At 38.6% G+C, this 16,126-nt stretch overlaps 1 protein-coding gene across 1 annotated transcript in view; it reads right to left on the bottom strand.

Moving 5' to 3' along the window:
• The window catches only part of clybl (citrate lyase beta like), a 119,134-nt gene that overhangs the window by 38,426 nt on the left and 64,582 nt on the right, over positions 1-16,126 (bottom strand). Inside the window, exon 2 of the mRNA XM_037686597.1 lies at positions 15,475-15,688. Coding sequence (XP_037542525.1) covers positions 15,475-15,688 — 214 coding nt within the window. The remainder of the gene's footprint in view (positions 1-15,474; positions 15,689-16,126) is intronic.

Here is a 16,126-nt window from a genome sequence, read left to right as displayed (position 1 = left end):
CTTAGGTTGTTTCTTTATCATCTGAATTGTCTCAGCTGAACAAGAAGCAAATTAAAGATAAAAAAAAAAAAAAGAAGCCATACACCTAACTTCTATCAGTAACTGAGCAGCACATGACAATACTCAAACCAGATGTCGTGGCTACAGGAGTGAAAAAAAATAGACTAGGGTGAGGAAAGGCTCTGTGGGAAAAAATGTGGTCTGAGTTAAGCAGCATGAGGAAACAGTAGCTTATAAGTTGTCAGCTCACATCAGTGGCTGGATCTTTTGATTGTTTTCTGTATGCATGTGTCTATTTAAACTGAGATTCTCTTTCCTGATTTAAACTTCTGTCGAAAAACAAATTACTTGAGTTTTTTTTTTTCTTTTTTTTTTTTTTACTTCAAATGACTATGGTTTTAAACAAGCTACTTTGAGAGTTGCCTATTAATCAAACAAAGTGGTAACTATAGTCCAAAAGGATGATGCGAAATGTGGTATGTTGTGTGATAAAACACTCATTAATGGTGAGTTGGCTGCATAAGTATTGACCAGTCACTTCTTTTTATCAGTGTTAAAAAAACTCAAGTGTGACACTGATAACTACAAAAACACAAGAACTGGTTTGGTAGAGAATGATAAAGAGAGAAGTACTCATAAATCAAAACCCCTTGTAAAAATCTACCAAGGACCAAAGTCAGCTTCAGTTCAGTATGAGAGCTTGTGAGAACCCTTCATGGGTCATAGAGCTAAACAGTTCAGGCTCTGATGTTCTGGAATGTAGAACACAGTAACAATAAAATACAGTATCAAACTACGTATAAAAGATTTGCTCAGATTTAAGAGGGGTCATGAGCAGGCTGATGTGTCATCTATATCTTGCATTTGCCTCACTCAATGAGACCAGGGGGATTGGTACACCATCAGATGAGTACACTGTGATCTTTGACTCACATGTTGCTCTGTCTCAATACTTCTTACTGCCATTCTCAGCAGCTAAGAAAGACCTGCTACTGTATCGTTGTAACTTAAAACGGATGGGGCAGTTTATGCAGCCGTAAATCACCAATCATAAACCTGCTACTTGGTGGATAAAATTCTGGCTGTTCCCTTATTGTTTATGGTGATAGGAGAAAATTGATCTGTGAGAACTACAGGCTGATTTGTGTGCTGAAAGGACACTGATCCTGAACCAAATTAGACACACAAAGATCCAGATATGGCTGAAAACTGTGCTTTATAAAATTCAGAGATCAAATAGACATTAGTGTTCCAAGCTTTCATTTCAAACAGACCATGTTCATGAATCCATGAATAAAACCATTTTGAGTTTAATATAAACACACACATTGCAAAGATGACCACTTGTTTTGCAACAGTATTGCTAAACCCTTAAGGGGAGAAATGGCCAGGTGATGATGCACTACCCTCACTTTCATCTCCCTTTCTATCCAAAGAATAGTCTGGCAGACACCTTGACCCCAATGGTCTTTTCTACTCCAAGCTTGAATAAAGCCCTTTGAAACAAAGATATTTTACATTAATGGACAGCCATCCAACAAGTTGTTTCAAAGCTCCCTCCCCAATCACCTGATCTCCCACGGATAGCTCGCCTCAACGTCAGCTCTATCTACCCTTTGATTCCCTCCATCATGCTCATCATTAGAGGCTGACACACACAGGCAGGCAAGCTTGCAAGCAGACAGTCAGGCAGACGGGGCCGCAGAACGCATAGATACACACAAGACACTTTTCAAATGCAGAGAGGCTGACCTTCCAGGAGAGCGAGGGCAGCTGCTTAACACAAAGCCTGTGCCTTGACGCTGAGGATCCTACAGAGTGCTGTGTATATGTGACACAGCATGGCTGCTGCCTTATAGACACCACATCAGACTGGAGCATCCAAACTGATGTGTGCACAGTCCACAGCAGGGCCAGTTTCCTCTTCGGTGATAGATCACAGATGTCTAGCCCTCCTGTCAAGCTGTCTAAAACAAGCAACTCCAACATTGCCTATATGGAGAGACTGGTTCACCCAGTCAATACACTGGATTTGTATCATTTCTTACTCCAGACAGAAATATAATAAGCATTAAACAAAAAATAGGGGAAAAATGTGTGTGATGTACATGTTTTAGAAGTAATGGATGAATGAAAATAATTTGTGATCAATAATTGCTGATGAAAAAAATCTATTGCAAGCAGTAATTTAATTATTTGCAACATTAAAAGTTAGTCCATTGATGTCTGAATTGTCAACATTTATAAAAACAATTGATAATTTAATTCACAATCACACAGTCACTAACTTACCGGTATGTTTCCATAACAGTTAATCAGGAAGTAAAGAAGTGAGGATGGATGAATGTATGTATGTATGAATGGATGGATTGTGAGACAGACGGATGGATTATATATTTCTACATACCGGGTATGTTGCATGTGAATAAAGCAGTAGATCACGAGAAATAATAATTGTAATGGTTTGTCTCTCTTTTGTTTTACATTTTAAGTGTTGGCATTTTGCACCCTGCAGTGCAACTCACAATGCCATTTAAAATGAGTTCTAGACTCTAACAGGGCTGCCTGCCTGACTGCGTACACATTTGTTTGTGTGTCTTCGTCAATGAGTGTGTGTATGCATGCGTATGGGTGACGGTTAGCAGGACTCAAGTCATTGTGAATATGTTCTGACAAGTGACAGGCTGCTTTACAAAAAGCTGGCGCGAGATGACTGTCTAAGTCAGGCTATGCTAATAACTGAGATGTAACAGGAGGAGATTCAAGCCTTGAATCTGTCAGTTGGAGGCACACTGTGTTAGGCATTATCCTGTCAGGACAGACAACAAGACATTCTGCAAGCAACCAAACAGAGGAGGCAAAATTTGTAAAACATCCCAGCTTGTCAATGCAGGTGAGAACAGACAGCCTAAAGCAGAAAAACATGCAAGGTATTACACAAAGTTACTATACTGTACTAATTACCCATTAAACAATATTTACTGTATTAAGTTGACCGTGTATAACATTCTGCACTGGAGAGGTTTGAAACAATGAGCTTAGAAGAGACATGCATTCATTTAGAAAAAGTGCAAAAAAAAGTATTCCATTTGATATATTCTCTGGATATGTTACTTCCTACAAATTCATTTGCAGAGTTTGGAAACTTGATGTTTTGACCTAAAAACATCATGATTCACAAAACCAATTGGAAAGAACATGCTTACATGAGTTTTGATGTCCCCCACCTGGTTCAAGTGAAAGGGATATTACAGAATTTTAAAGTAGGATTCTGTGGAAAAGTTTATAAATAATTAATATCTTACTTGTTGTAGAGAGCTTTTTGAGTTTGCAGAAAGTGAGTTTAACCTTGATAAAAATGGCAAGGTAGTTCATGTCAAAAGCAGACTATTGCTGGCTTACAACAAATTTAGTCTAACATTTTTATAGCAAACACCATGTCAAATGCAAATGTAATCATGTTTTAATTGTGCTTGCTGGTAGAGTTTTTTTTTGATGTCTCAAATCATGTCCTGATAGACAAGATGTGAAAGATCTTTTTTTGTAATACCACTATACCCTCATGTTTCTCCCCCTTTTCCTATCTCAAAAATATTATTCTGAATAAGAATAAGAAAAGGCCACACTTACTATAGTTGCAGCTTCGTGCACTCTGCCCATCTTTCGGACGACTGTACGTACATGTTCACGTTGTATCTCGGTGCAATGCCAATAAAGTTTATTCTGATTCTGATTGTAAAAACTTTTGCATTGCTATCAATTTCACATTACATGGATATTTACACAGAAGGCTTTGGTTGTCTACAAGTGCAAATAGCTGCAGTACTTAGCTGTAGAATGTTTAGAGCAGCTTGGGAAAATTCCAACAGAAATATAAATACAACAATTAGACTTTTTTTTTTTTCATGAGAAACTGACAGTGGAGTAAAATTTGTAAAATTGTATTTGCATGAATTTCTATTAAAAAAAATTCTCTATGGGACTTTAGAGAGTGGCAATAGTTTAAGATTCACCTCCGGTTCACTTTCAAATCCAGTTCAAAATACTCCTGTATGTCTTCAAATCACTGAACAGTCTCCCCCCCCACCCCCCCGATCTGCTACAACCGTATGTCCCACCATGTTCCCTGAGGTCAGCGGACCAATTGCTCCTCACAGTTCCAGGAACTCGTCTTAAGCGCAGAGGTGACAGGGCCTTCTCTGTAGCAGGACCAAGACTTTGGAACGAGTTACCTCTGCTTGTCAGACAGGCTCCCTCCCTCTCGGTTTTCAAATCCCGTTTAAAAACTCACTACTATTCAGTAGCTTTCAACACCAGAGGATCTGTGTTTTGAACCTGTACGCTCCACACTGGTTGGTCGTCATATTTATTATCTGCATCGTTTTTATGTCTATATTTTTGATTCACTTCATTTTATATATTGCTTTGTGTGTTGTCTGTTGTTCTGTCTGTACAGCACTTTGGTTGGCCTTGTAGCTGTTTTAAGCGCTCTATAAAAAAATGGCATGGTATGGTACGGTATGGTAAGATGGCAGGAATCCACTTCAGTCTTGGCTCTATTGTGATTAACAGCTAGCTTGTCAATAAGGTAAAAATTATAATACATTTCTCCAATCTAAAGCCAAACAAAGAGTTATCTACACTGTGTAAGCTATTAACAGTTCATAAGCTTTCTATGAAAAATCCACTACCAAATCCATCCATCCATTACCTTCCACTTGTTCTGTAGTTGGGTCACAGTGGCAGCAGTTTAAGCAGGCAGGCCCAGACATCTTTTTCCCCAGCCACCAGCTCTTCTGGGAGAACCTAAAATGCCCCTTTTCCACCGCTCCTCTTCAGGCCGGTTTGGCTCGGCTCAGATCAGCTTGTTACACGTTGCATTTTCCACCACACTTTCAGGACCGGTTCTGAAGGCGTGTCCAGAATCCAACTTGCCTTACCAGCTGGTGACGGTAGTGCTTCCTTAAGCTATTTACTAGCCACCACTAAACATATTAGAAGAAGAAGACCCTGAAACCAGTGTTGCCAGATTGGACGGTTTTCATTCTGATTTTGCGGGTAAAAATTGCATTGGGCGAGTGAGGATAAATTGGGTGGATTTGGAGTCAGATTGGCGGTTTTTGAGTTAACCTACAAAACACATTTCAACCAATCATTTATCACTATTGGTTCATAGCAAAGCTCCCCTGACCTTTCTCCATCACTGATTGGCTATATTGTCATCTGTCAGGGCGAGAACTGATGACACATTAGTTTTAGTAGACATGTTGTTGAGCGGGCTGGCCCGTTGCGGCGGTACGTCTGAACAACTTTAACCTCTGGATCACCAACCAACAGCTCAGGGCATGATTTAAATTCCCTGTTCCTCTCTTTCTTCCACAAAAATTCAAGACCCATTAGCCAGTTAGTTGTCAAAATCTCAGAGGCACAAAGCCTTCTTGACACATAATCTGCTGGATTTTTAGTGGTGTCAATGTGATGCCATTGACTTGGACTTGTGTTGTCTCATTACCTGGACTCAATTTGCCACAAATACATGAAACTGTCTTGCCTCATTGTTAATATATGACAATACTACTAGTGAATAAGTCCAGAAAAACTCTGCGTCTATCTTCATATTAAGTTCTGATTTGAACAAAAAAACTTAACCTAGCAGCAACCACTGCAGCTGGGAGCTCAAGACGGGGAATTGCTGTGATTTTCTATGGAGCAACTCTGGCTTTAGCCATGATCAAAACACAATGGATCTCACCTTCCTCATTCTCCAATCTGGGGTAGGAGCATGCACCATATGCTATGCTACTAGCATCTGAAAAGTGGTGTAGCTCTGTTTTAACATTTTTTTTCCAAATCCTTGGGGATGATAACATCTTGGTATCAATAACCCCTTCACAACCTGAAGGCTGGACTTCCACTTCTCCCAACATCCAAGCAAGTCTTCAGGCTGAGGGTCATCCCACCCAATACTTCTGTGGCACAGATCTTGTAAGATACACTTCCCATTCAAAATGAATGGTGAAAGAAGTCCCAATGAATCATACAGAGAGGCTATTTCTGACAAAATACTGTGGCGTGTATCAGGTTTATTGCTCAGATCTGTGTGAAAACTTAAACACTTTCATCCAAAAAAGTTCAATCTGGTCCTCTGGACATACAGCACCTCAGACTGAGGAAGTCTCTCGGATGAGAGACGAAACATTTCTATATATTTTTTGCTTTGTTTAGTTTTTTTTTTTTGAATGTCCAGAGGACCAGATTGAACTTTTTTGGATTTTTCTACCTGGATTATTGAGCATGCATCAGGTTAAACACTTTCACTTTCAACATGCCACTGCATACTAGGGATGCACCGATCCACATTTTTTAAACTTCCGATCCGATCCCGATACCTAAATCTGGATATTGGCCGATACCGATCCAGTTCCGATATCATCATCAACATTGATTTTATATGAGGCTGTAATAATCTCCTCTCAAGTACAATTTGTACAAATACATGCATGCATGTCCAAAAAGGCAACTTGAGATAAGTTTTATTAATGTTGAATAAGTTTTAAAATTAGAATTAAATTTTGCTAACACAAAACATTTTTTTTTTATTCCTAGCTTTAAAGTGGATAGTAAAGTGACTAATTTAAGTGACTGTTTAAAGTTATTTTATATATTTTTTAAACTAAGGGGCTGATATAAGAATTTTTGTCTTCTTTCTGTACTCTTTTCATACAAAGTTTTATTTTTGATGAATTTGTTTTGTTTATTTTGCTTCTTTTAAATGAATAAATAAATGAATAAAATAAAATAAAATAAAATGTTAAATGGCTTTAAACATCTGCTAAGTTCATGGCATAAACCAACAGACATGTTCCTGTTTTTTTGTATTTTAAATCACTTTATAATGTAGCTGTATTTTTTTTTTAATAATAATTTTCTTGTAATTTTCAAATCATGTTTATTTTTATTTTTATGATTGTCTAATGTTGTACTGATTACTATATCCTGGAGGGCAAACTATATCTTGGCTGCAAGTATCAAGCTAGGAAATCCTTCTTTTTCTACAACTGATAGTGGTTGGTCATTAATTACGATGAAGTTTAGCAACTTCTCAGTAAACATTCGAGCTCAGTGGCTTCAGCGATGTCTTCTTCTTGTTCAATCCGAAGCAAGCAGCCTGATTTTGGTTAGCTGTGCGCAGTCTGCCCCTCCTCAGAGACGGGCAGATAGGACGCGGCTGGCCGGGGTCGAGTTGCCTGTTTCGAGTTGAGTAAGAGTAGTGCCCCGCTGCAGCCATGGAGCTCGAATGTCCAACGTAAAACTAACTTTACCACAGTTTAATGTGGCGCTATGGCTCTGCAGACATTGCACGTTGCTGTCTTGCTTTGTGGTGTTTCTAGTGTAAAATACTTCCACACAGCGGACATGTTTAGATTAAAAGTTGGTTAGCCGTTTGCCACAGTGCTGCTAACTCAGCCCTCATGTTGTCGCTGGCTGCAAACTATGAAATGGATTTCCTGAATGTGAGGCGGGTCTTATTACTCTGGGTTTATGAGACACGTCTCCATTCAGGAAATTCATTCCATAGTTTGAAGCCAACATGCATCATGGATCGGAAATCTCTGCAGGTTGGATCGGAAAAATCCGAAATGTAAATTATGCTGGTATCGGAGGCCGATACAGATACTGGATCGGATCAGTCCCATCCCTACTGCATTCCCACGGTATGTTCAGTTGGTGCCAAATCAGGCTTAAGATCAGCAGATAGGTCCACACCATCTTAGAACTTCATGCTTATTAGAATTAAATTTGTGAAGTCTCAAGCTACCGTCTTTGCACAGTTTCTGCATTTCACTTATTAATTTAGTAGCATCCTTAGTTGTAGGGACACTGATTAACCCATCATAAACATAAAAAAATATTTTCCACAAATGCTGATGCAACTGGAAACCTTGACCTCTGTTGTGCCAAATGCCAAATAATTCAGACCAAAATTAGCACAGCTTGGAAAGGAGGCAGCATCAAAAAGGTGAACCTTCATTTGATATTCTTTAGGCTCATTCTCTAAGACTCCTTGCTCCCACCACAGGAACCTCAGATAACAACGATGCTTTGATGTAACATAAAACTGGTGGAACATCCTTTCAATGTCACAAATAATAGCAACCGCTTCCTTTCTAAAATGCAGAAGGATTCCAATCAAATAGTTAATCAAATATGGAACTGTCAACAGAGTATCATTCAAAGAGATACCGCAAAATGTAGCTGAGCAATCAAACTATTAACCTATCTGTTGTTTTTTTTTTTCAGATGACACACCCCATGATGAGGTTAAGTACCATACACAGCCATCAAGGGTAAGTGAGTTAGGAGATAGTTCAGCATCACCATGGCTAATGATGGACTCCATAAATGTCCTATACTGATTGTAGAACTGACTATTTGATTTTAGCCTCCTCTTCAAATGCTGTAAACGAACAGTAGCTATACTTTTATTATCTGGCGACACAGGAAGACATGGTCCTTTAAATGGAAGGGACATCTCCAAATGTCTATCATCCTTTTGTTCAATGATTTCACTCAAAAGTTGTATAAAATGAACATTGTCTTGGGAAACACATTGTCCTTCTAGTTTTCTTTCACTGAAATCCAACTTCAAGCTGGCATTTCTTTCACCTCCACTCTATGTACAAATCTTTGATTACCATGCCGATCCAGATGAGGATTGGCTGCCCCAATAATACTCCAACCAAGAGCACTTTTCTGAGCAAAAGGTTCATTTTCTTCACCAACAACAACTGCTAAGGGAGCCAAAGCAGAAGGACAGTCAAAACCAATGAGCAAACCTACTTCACAGTATTGCAAAGCAGTCATTTTACTAGCCAGATGTTTAAGATGAGGCCACTGTAATGCTGTAGTTTTACTTGGTATGCAACATTGTGTTTCCATAGCCCCTTTCAGTACCGCCACCAGCTGGTAAGGCGCGTGACATCAATTTGAACCCTTCAGAATCAGAATCAGAAAAAAACTTTATTGGCATTGCACCAAGATACAATGAGAATATGAACATACAGTCGTCCGAAAGAAGGGCCTTTCCTACTGGAACCGGTACTGAAAGGGGCTATGGAAACACAATGTGTACTGAACCGGGTGGAGTTGAACCGAGTCGAACCAGGCTGAAGAGGAGCTGTGGAAAAGGCCCTATACTGTATTGTTTGCAATTCTTGAAAGTCTGACAGTTTTTTTCAAGTTTCTGGGGTTCTGTGAGATGTCGAGCATACAGGTATGCTTACACACACATGCATGTATAATGCAAATATATTCACTTAATACACACCAAATAGAAACATTCATCAGTCATAACTCAGTTAGTAGAGGTTATTTCCCATGAGCACTTTCTGTCAAGGATTTATTCATTTGAATCCACCTTTAAAAGGAGAGCAGCGTTGTCAGTGTCCTGTGGAACTGAGCACTGAATCGAGGTCATGTAGCAGTTGACAGTTGGCTGCATAATTTATGTTAAGTTGAAAATCTCTGGTGTCAGTCAGTTCATGCAGGCCATGGTTCATGCTGACTGACAATCAGACAAAGGTAATAGACTGTAATAATGTTGTCCACTCCACAGTGATTTGTTCTTCACTCAACTGCCTATGATGAAAGCATAAGAGGACCATCGCCAGACCGCTGGTAAATGGTGCAACTGAGCATATTTAATGACAAAACCATGATACTGAAAATAAATGTTTTTGTCTCACTGTAAAAGAGCTTTAGACAATGCATTCAGTTGCTATTTAACTCAAGTGCTGTGTGCAAAATTTTAACCACCGATTACTTTAAATTTTGCTTCCATTCAGTCATATAAAACAGTCTTGATCAATGGTTCTCCAGGTATTCTGACTCTGACAGCATGTGGTGAAAAAATGATAAAAGTGGACTAGTGGAAGACAAAAAAGTAGTGTAGGGCCTACGACTTAGCTTAAAAGTTATGATTTAAAGAAATAAATACCACCCCCCCCCCCAAGGGGGAAAAAAAAAATCTAACAAAGGAGCGATGCATCATTATACCATATGCCAAGTTTAGCTCTTTGGGAATTGCCACGATGGTGCTGAATACTATCTTTGTGTCAAGGTCAACTTAACCATTTCTTGTTAGATTCATGTAAGAAGTGAAAACAAATTTTGGCTTTATGACAAGCTGCTAGTAACAAAGATCCAGATTATCCATTTAAAAAAGGTTATTTCCTAAGTTATGCATTGACACAACACTAGTTCATCCTTTGACTTCAGGGGCTTTTCTTTGCCTAAATTATTGTTAAAGTTCAGAATTAAGGGGTTTAACAAACAAACAACAAAAATGACCTGAAAATGGTCCAAGTATTAGAGAGAAAACTTGTGAAAAAGCAGCCACAGTCTATTGAAAAACTTTAAAAGGCTTTCAGAAATATGTAGGAACTATTATTCAAGAGTACTTCAAAATACTGCAAATGTTTGGTTACATAAAAACATATAAAATAATGAGAACTGACTTTGTGTCTCAGTTATTCATTCATTCAATCTTTATTTATACAAGTTAATTCCACTGAGTCTTGGGGACTCATTTCCACAATAGACCTGATTTTAACAAAGAGTGATGACAACACTGGACAACAAAGACAACAACAGACAATCATAAAGGATGCATACATATTTATTTATGTTTTTTAACAAGTGAAAATAAAATGGTAATTAAAAGGAAAAGTAGCAAAAAAACATCTAGGTTGTAAGGCGATGTAGAATACTAAAAACAGTAACATGTATGCATTGGTTTTCCCAGGAACTTAACAGATGTTTAAAGCCTCTTAGAGAGGTCAAGGTTGAGAGCTTCAGATCTTTTTGCAAGTTGTTCCAAGAAACAGGAGCAGAGTAGAAGAAACTTTTGCCTAGCTCAGTCTGCACTGAGGGGACACTGCATGTAATAATGTCCTGAGAGCGCACGCTGTAGCTGCACTCACGCAGAGACATGTAGGAGGAGATAAATGAAGGCGACAGACCAAGAAGTGATTTAAAGATGAAAATGTACCAGTGAGAGAATCTGCGTGAAGTTGATGACCAGTTAACCAGTGAATACAGGGTGCAGTGGTGGGTACAGTAGTTACAGCCAGTTATGAATCTTAGTGCACCATGATAGACAGCGTCCAACATCTGCAGGGTGCTTGTAGGGACGTTCATGTAAATAACGTCAATGTAGTCAGTGGAGGGAAGGAACGTCGCAGTTACAAGGCGTTTCCTAGCGTTCAGAGTTAGACAGTATCTGTTTCTGAAATTAGTAACAAAAAGTTACTAGTTGAAAGTTATGTAACATTTTGTCTTAAAAATGGCCCATAAAACTGTCATTTTATATTGGAAACCAGAAAACTTGATACTGTAATTTATACCAGATCAGATGGGTAGAAACAGGACATTCACTGATGTATTATGCACCATAATGTTTTGGTTGACTGAGCTGCAGAATGAATGAAAACGATCCAGATTGTGGGACGAAACACAGAGTACTGTAATAAAATGTTGATCTCTAATTGTTTCACAGCAGTTGCGCTCTAGGGCACAATTAAACACACTCAGAACCTACAGAAAGGTGAAGCATCAAGAGATCTGAATTAGTACAGCTAAAAAGTGCACTTCCTGATTTAACTGCTTTGGAGGCTGCTGAGTGCCTGACGCTCCAGAGAAGAGGCACATTTCACACTTCAACAGACTTAATTTGTGTTGTTTTAGGCCTCAGAGGAAATGCAGAAGACCCAGAGGTGAACACTGCGATGTGTTTCAGTTCAGGGTGCTGTAGGTTTAAATGTGTCCACACTGAGTTGAATGCCCCTGAGCCTCTCGTTTATTCTTTGCTATTTGTGTTTTTGTGCCAATGTGTGAGCGCCGACGCACGCGGACATTCACACATTCAATCATGCGTGTGCATGTTTGCATCCTGCCTGTCTTGTGTGCATTTGAATGCACGCGCTGGTGTGTGAGAGGTGCTCCCTGTTGTGTCGGCCGCGCCACTATGCCATCTGGAGAGGAAATCGAGTGTGAAGTACAGTATAGTTTGGGACCAAGCTCCGTGGCAGCGGCTCAGCAGTTACTTCATTAGTTTCAAACTTCCAGGGATTAGGAAAGACTCTCTGCGGCAAGGAGGCAGGGGGGAGTCACGGAGGATGGAGGGACCCATGTGGGGAAAAGAGAAGAAGAAAGCGAAACACCAGGAGGAATACTGGACCAAAGGGCACTAAAAGACAGAGACAGAACATGGGGGAGAAGAGATAAACAATGTTAACCCTAAGGACAATAAAAAGGGGGAGGAGGTGTGGGGGACAGGCGATGGAGAACAAGATGGCAACGGAGAGAGGAGGAGAGAGGACAGGTGTAGCCGTCAGTTCCGCTCCAGGGTTTCAACCTGCCCTCCCTATTCCTCCACCCCACTGATCATACAGATATGATGATATGTGTAAGAGTGTTAGAGCAGTCAGCCTTGTCTGCCCTCCCCTCTCTCCTCCTTCTTCTCTCCCCTCCAGGTCCATTGTGACAGTTAGCAAACTCTGGGTGGCTCCTACCCTTTACTCCCTGTCTCGTCTCCCTAACTCTTAAGCTGTCACCATCTCTTCCAAAGCAGAGAGCTAATGTTTTTCAAGTCAAAGTGGCAGAGAATTACAGCAAATCGTTCCTAATGTTTAAAGAGAAACAGAAAACTAATTTTTACCATGTACTATTTTGGCACAAACATACTTGTTCTCTTTTAAGGTGAAGGATAATGAAAGGAGCACAGTCAAACGTTGTGGTCAGCAGCAGCTCTATTTAAAGCTTATCCATGTGTACTCAGTGACTAAATTTTCTGATCACCAAGTCCATTGTGCCCTTCAACAAAAACAGTGCTGCAGGATGACATTTAGAAAGCTCAGTCTGTGCTTTTCTCCCATTAGACGTACATTACGAGACTTTGAGTCATTGTTGAGGCCTTCCATGGATTGGCAAACCCACAGTGCGGACTGTGTGGTTGTCATGGTGAATATAATTGCAGCAATGTTTTACACGGTAGAAACCGTCAGCACAAACACACTCGCACTGTAACGGTTAAATCTCTAATTCATTTTCAGATCAGTTGGAATGCATCTTAAAAAATACATCACAGGGTGTGTTTATAAAGCTTCCTGCAAATCTTTGTCACTTGTACAATTTAGTGATTGCATGCAAGAAGTAAGAATGTCCAGCAAATTCTACATGTGATTTGAAATAAAAGAACCGGTACTGTTTTTTAAAGTTTTGCAAGAAAAAAGTAAACATTTTTTTTTTTTTTTTTTTTTTAATATGGAGAAATAACACTAAAATAAACATATAATAAATGCAGGAAGATGGGGAAAAAAACAAACAACAACTAATAAACCTTGTGCCAATTGTTGGAAGAAAATTGAAGAACCCTTATAAGTCTAGGGAGGGAGAGGAAGGATGAGTGTCATTCAGTGTCAGTGAGGACATTGGACCACTGAGAAACAGTCCAGTTCTTTCTCTCCTCAGCAGATAAGACACTTCTGATGTCTCTGGTTCAGGAGTGGCTTGACTTGAGGAATGTAACATTTGTAGCTAATGTTTGAGAGTTAAGCAGTTGATTAAGGTGAGACACCAGGAGTTTATAATTTTGGACCTCTTCACAATCTTCTCATTTTATGAGACACATAACTTTGGGTTTTCATTATCTGTAAGCCATATTCATCAAAATTTCAGGAAAGAAAGGCTTGAAATATTTCAATCTGTGTAATGAATCTATGTAATAAATGAGTCTCACTTTCTGAAATGACTGACAAAACGAATTGAACTTTTTCACAACATTTTCATATTTTGAGATGTATTAAAAAAATACATTATACACTTATGGTAAATATAAATGTGCATACATTTTCATAACCTCACAAAAGTAATGACAGACAGGCAGGTAGTAGAAAATATGAATATATAGTAGTAGAAGATGTGAAAATTATTGTGGTGGTTTAATTACTACAAATAAACACATTAACAGAAAACACAACACTTTTATGAAGGACAAATATTTTGAAAATCAAATTTATCAAGTTTCATACATAAAGCAAAATAACACAATATAAAACTAAATAAAAAGGTAACATCTAAAACAATTGTCATAATGGTATTTCCAGAACTCACAAACAACTCAATGATCATTCAAAAGGAAAAGCAACATTTAAATCAGGTTTAAATAATTCATATTGGACTTTTTAATAACCACAAAAATGCAAAACACCAAAAACTTCAAGTGAATTAAAAGTCTAAGATCACAACACATTTTACTTAAGGTTATTGAATTAAAAACATTCAGTGAAATGCCTTCATTTGTCCAGTATAGTGCTGATAAAGACATCAGAAAATAGGAGAAAGCATTGGGATTATAAGGCAGAGAACTATTGTTGAACAGTTCTATTTAGCAGAAATGATTGTTGGTATTTTGACTTGCATTAGCAAAAGTGCTACAGCTGGATGTTATAACCTGCTGAGAGACATTTTTTGATATTTTACAGGAATGGAAATTCCATGTAACAAATATGATTATTAACTTAAATTGTAAAAGCGTATACGCTGCGGATAAGTCGGATAAGTGCAACTCACCAGCTAATTGCAGACAGAGGATATATATATATATATATATATATATATATATGCATATAAACTAGGGGAAACAAATCATGTCATATTCAAAGTATACAATCACTTCCTGCAAACTCAGTTACACATACAGCAATATAATATGTAGGCAGATTAGAGAATCAAGTAGAGTTACACTTTAGACAGAAGTCCAGCTTCTGAAATTTTTTCTAAATTGCACAGTGTCTTCTGTGACGCATTCCTTTCCACATCTCCCTTCTTTCACGCATAATAAAGACTAAAGCTAACATCCACTAACACCATTGCAGGGTCACAATTTCAGCCTGTCAGTCACACAGGCCATCATTTTATTGTCTTTGTCTCCTACAGGAACAGCCTCCAGCTATATCAATCATCTTTATTATCGTGACTTAAGAAACCTTTGTTGGTTAACTTTTTGCCCCAGCCCCTTCTTTATCCCACTTTCCAATCACAATTTCATGGGCAGTTCAGCTGGGCCAATGAGGAGGTTGAGTGGGTAGGAGGAGAATGCTTTTAACCTGCTGCATCTGGTGCTTTCCCACTGTTCACCCAGTGGGAAGTGGTCACCTTGCTTTAAAGGACTGATGGAGGGGGAAACCACAGCTTTTTTCTCAACCACAATGGGGTGAAATGTACTTGTTTTAAACATCTCACTTACGTAGTTTTCTTTTCAGGGATTAAGACCAAACACCTGTTTGGTGGAGGGAGATAAAATTAAAATCAGCCTGGGTCACAAAGCTGTGAGTGCTCATGTGTGTTCCTTTCTTTTTTTTTAATCGAACGGTGAATTGTGTTTTCACATAGAAATGAATGAGTTTATTTTACCTTTTTGGTGAGAGCCACACCATCCTCACAATCCAGCACCACACAGTCGACATCCAGCAAGGCTAGTTTCTTCAATTTTCGTTCATCATTGCCAGGGCAGTAGAGAACTGCCCTACGGGGGATGTAGCGCAGCGAGGATCCTGTGGAGTGATGGTGATAACGCCATGCTTGAAAATACAACCGCCAGACTGCGGGCAGGAGCCAGCCGTTCCTCCTGTCAGCACAAATAAATACATATTGTACTTTAAACTACATTGGCATATGATTAATTTGAGTGTGACAAAAAAAATTTGGCACATTAAAACCAAGTAACAGAAATGTATATATATATATATATATATATATATATATATATATATATATATGTGTGTGTAAAAGATTAGCAATAATGCTTCTTGCAAAGTGAAACTTGGAAAAGAGCCCCAGTTCTACAATGAAAAGAAGGTAAGGGAAATGGACTGATGGATAATTTTTACTCTGTTTATTATAGCTCTTTAAGAGAAATCTGTATCAGAATTTTTATTTTTTTATTTTTATTTTTTTATGGAAGGTCAGAGCTGTACATATATAGAAAGTCCGTATTGGCTCAGAAAATTGGAATTACCATAGTGTATCCCTACAGATGCTAAATAAAATAAAAAAATAAATAAAA

Source organism: Nematolebias whitei, chromosome 13 (assembly GCF_014905685.2).
Source record: "Nematolebias whitei isolate Nwh7 chromosome 13, NemWhi1, whole genome shotgun sequence".
Taxonomy (NCBI): Eukaryota; Metazoa; Chordata; class Actinopteri; order Cyprinodontiformes; family Rivulidae; genus Nematolebias; species Nematolebias whitei.
The sequence above is the reverse complement of the archived record's forward strand: the minus strand, read 5'-3'. Positions and strand labels throughout refer to the sequence as shown.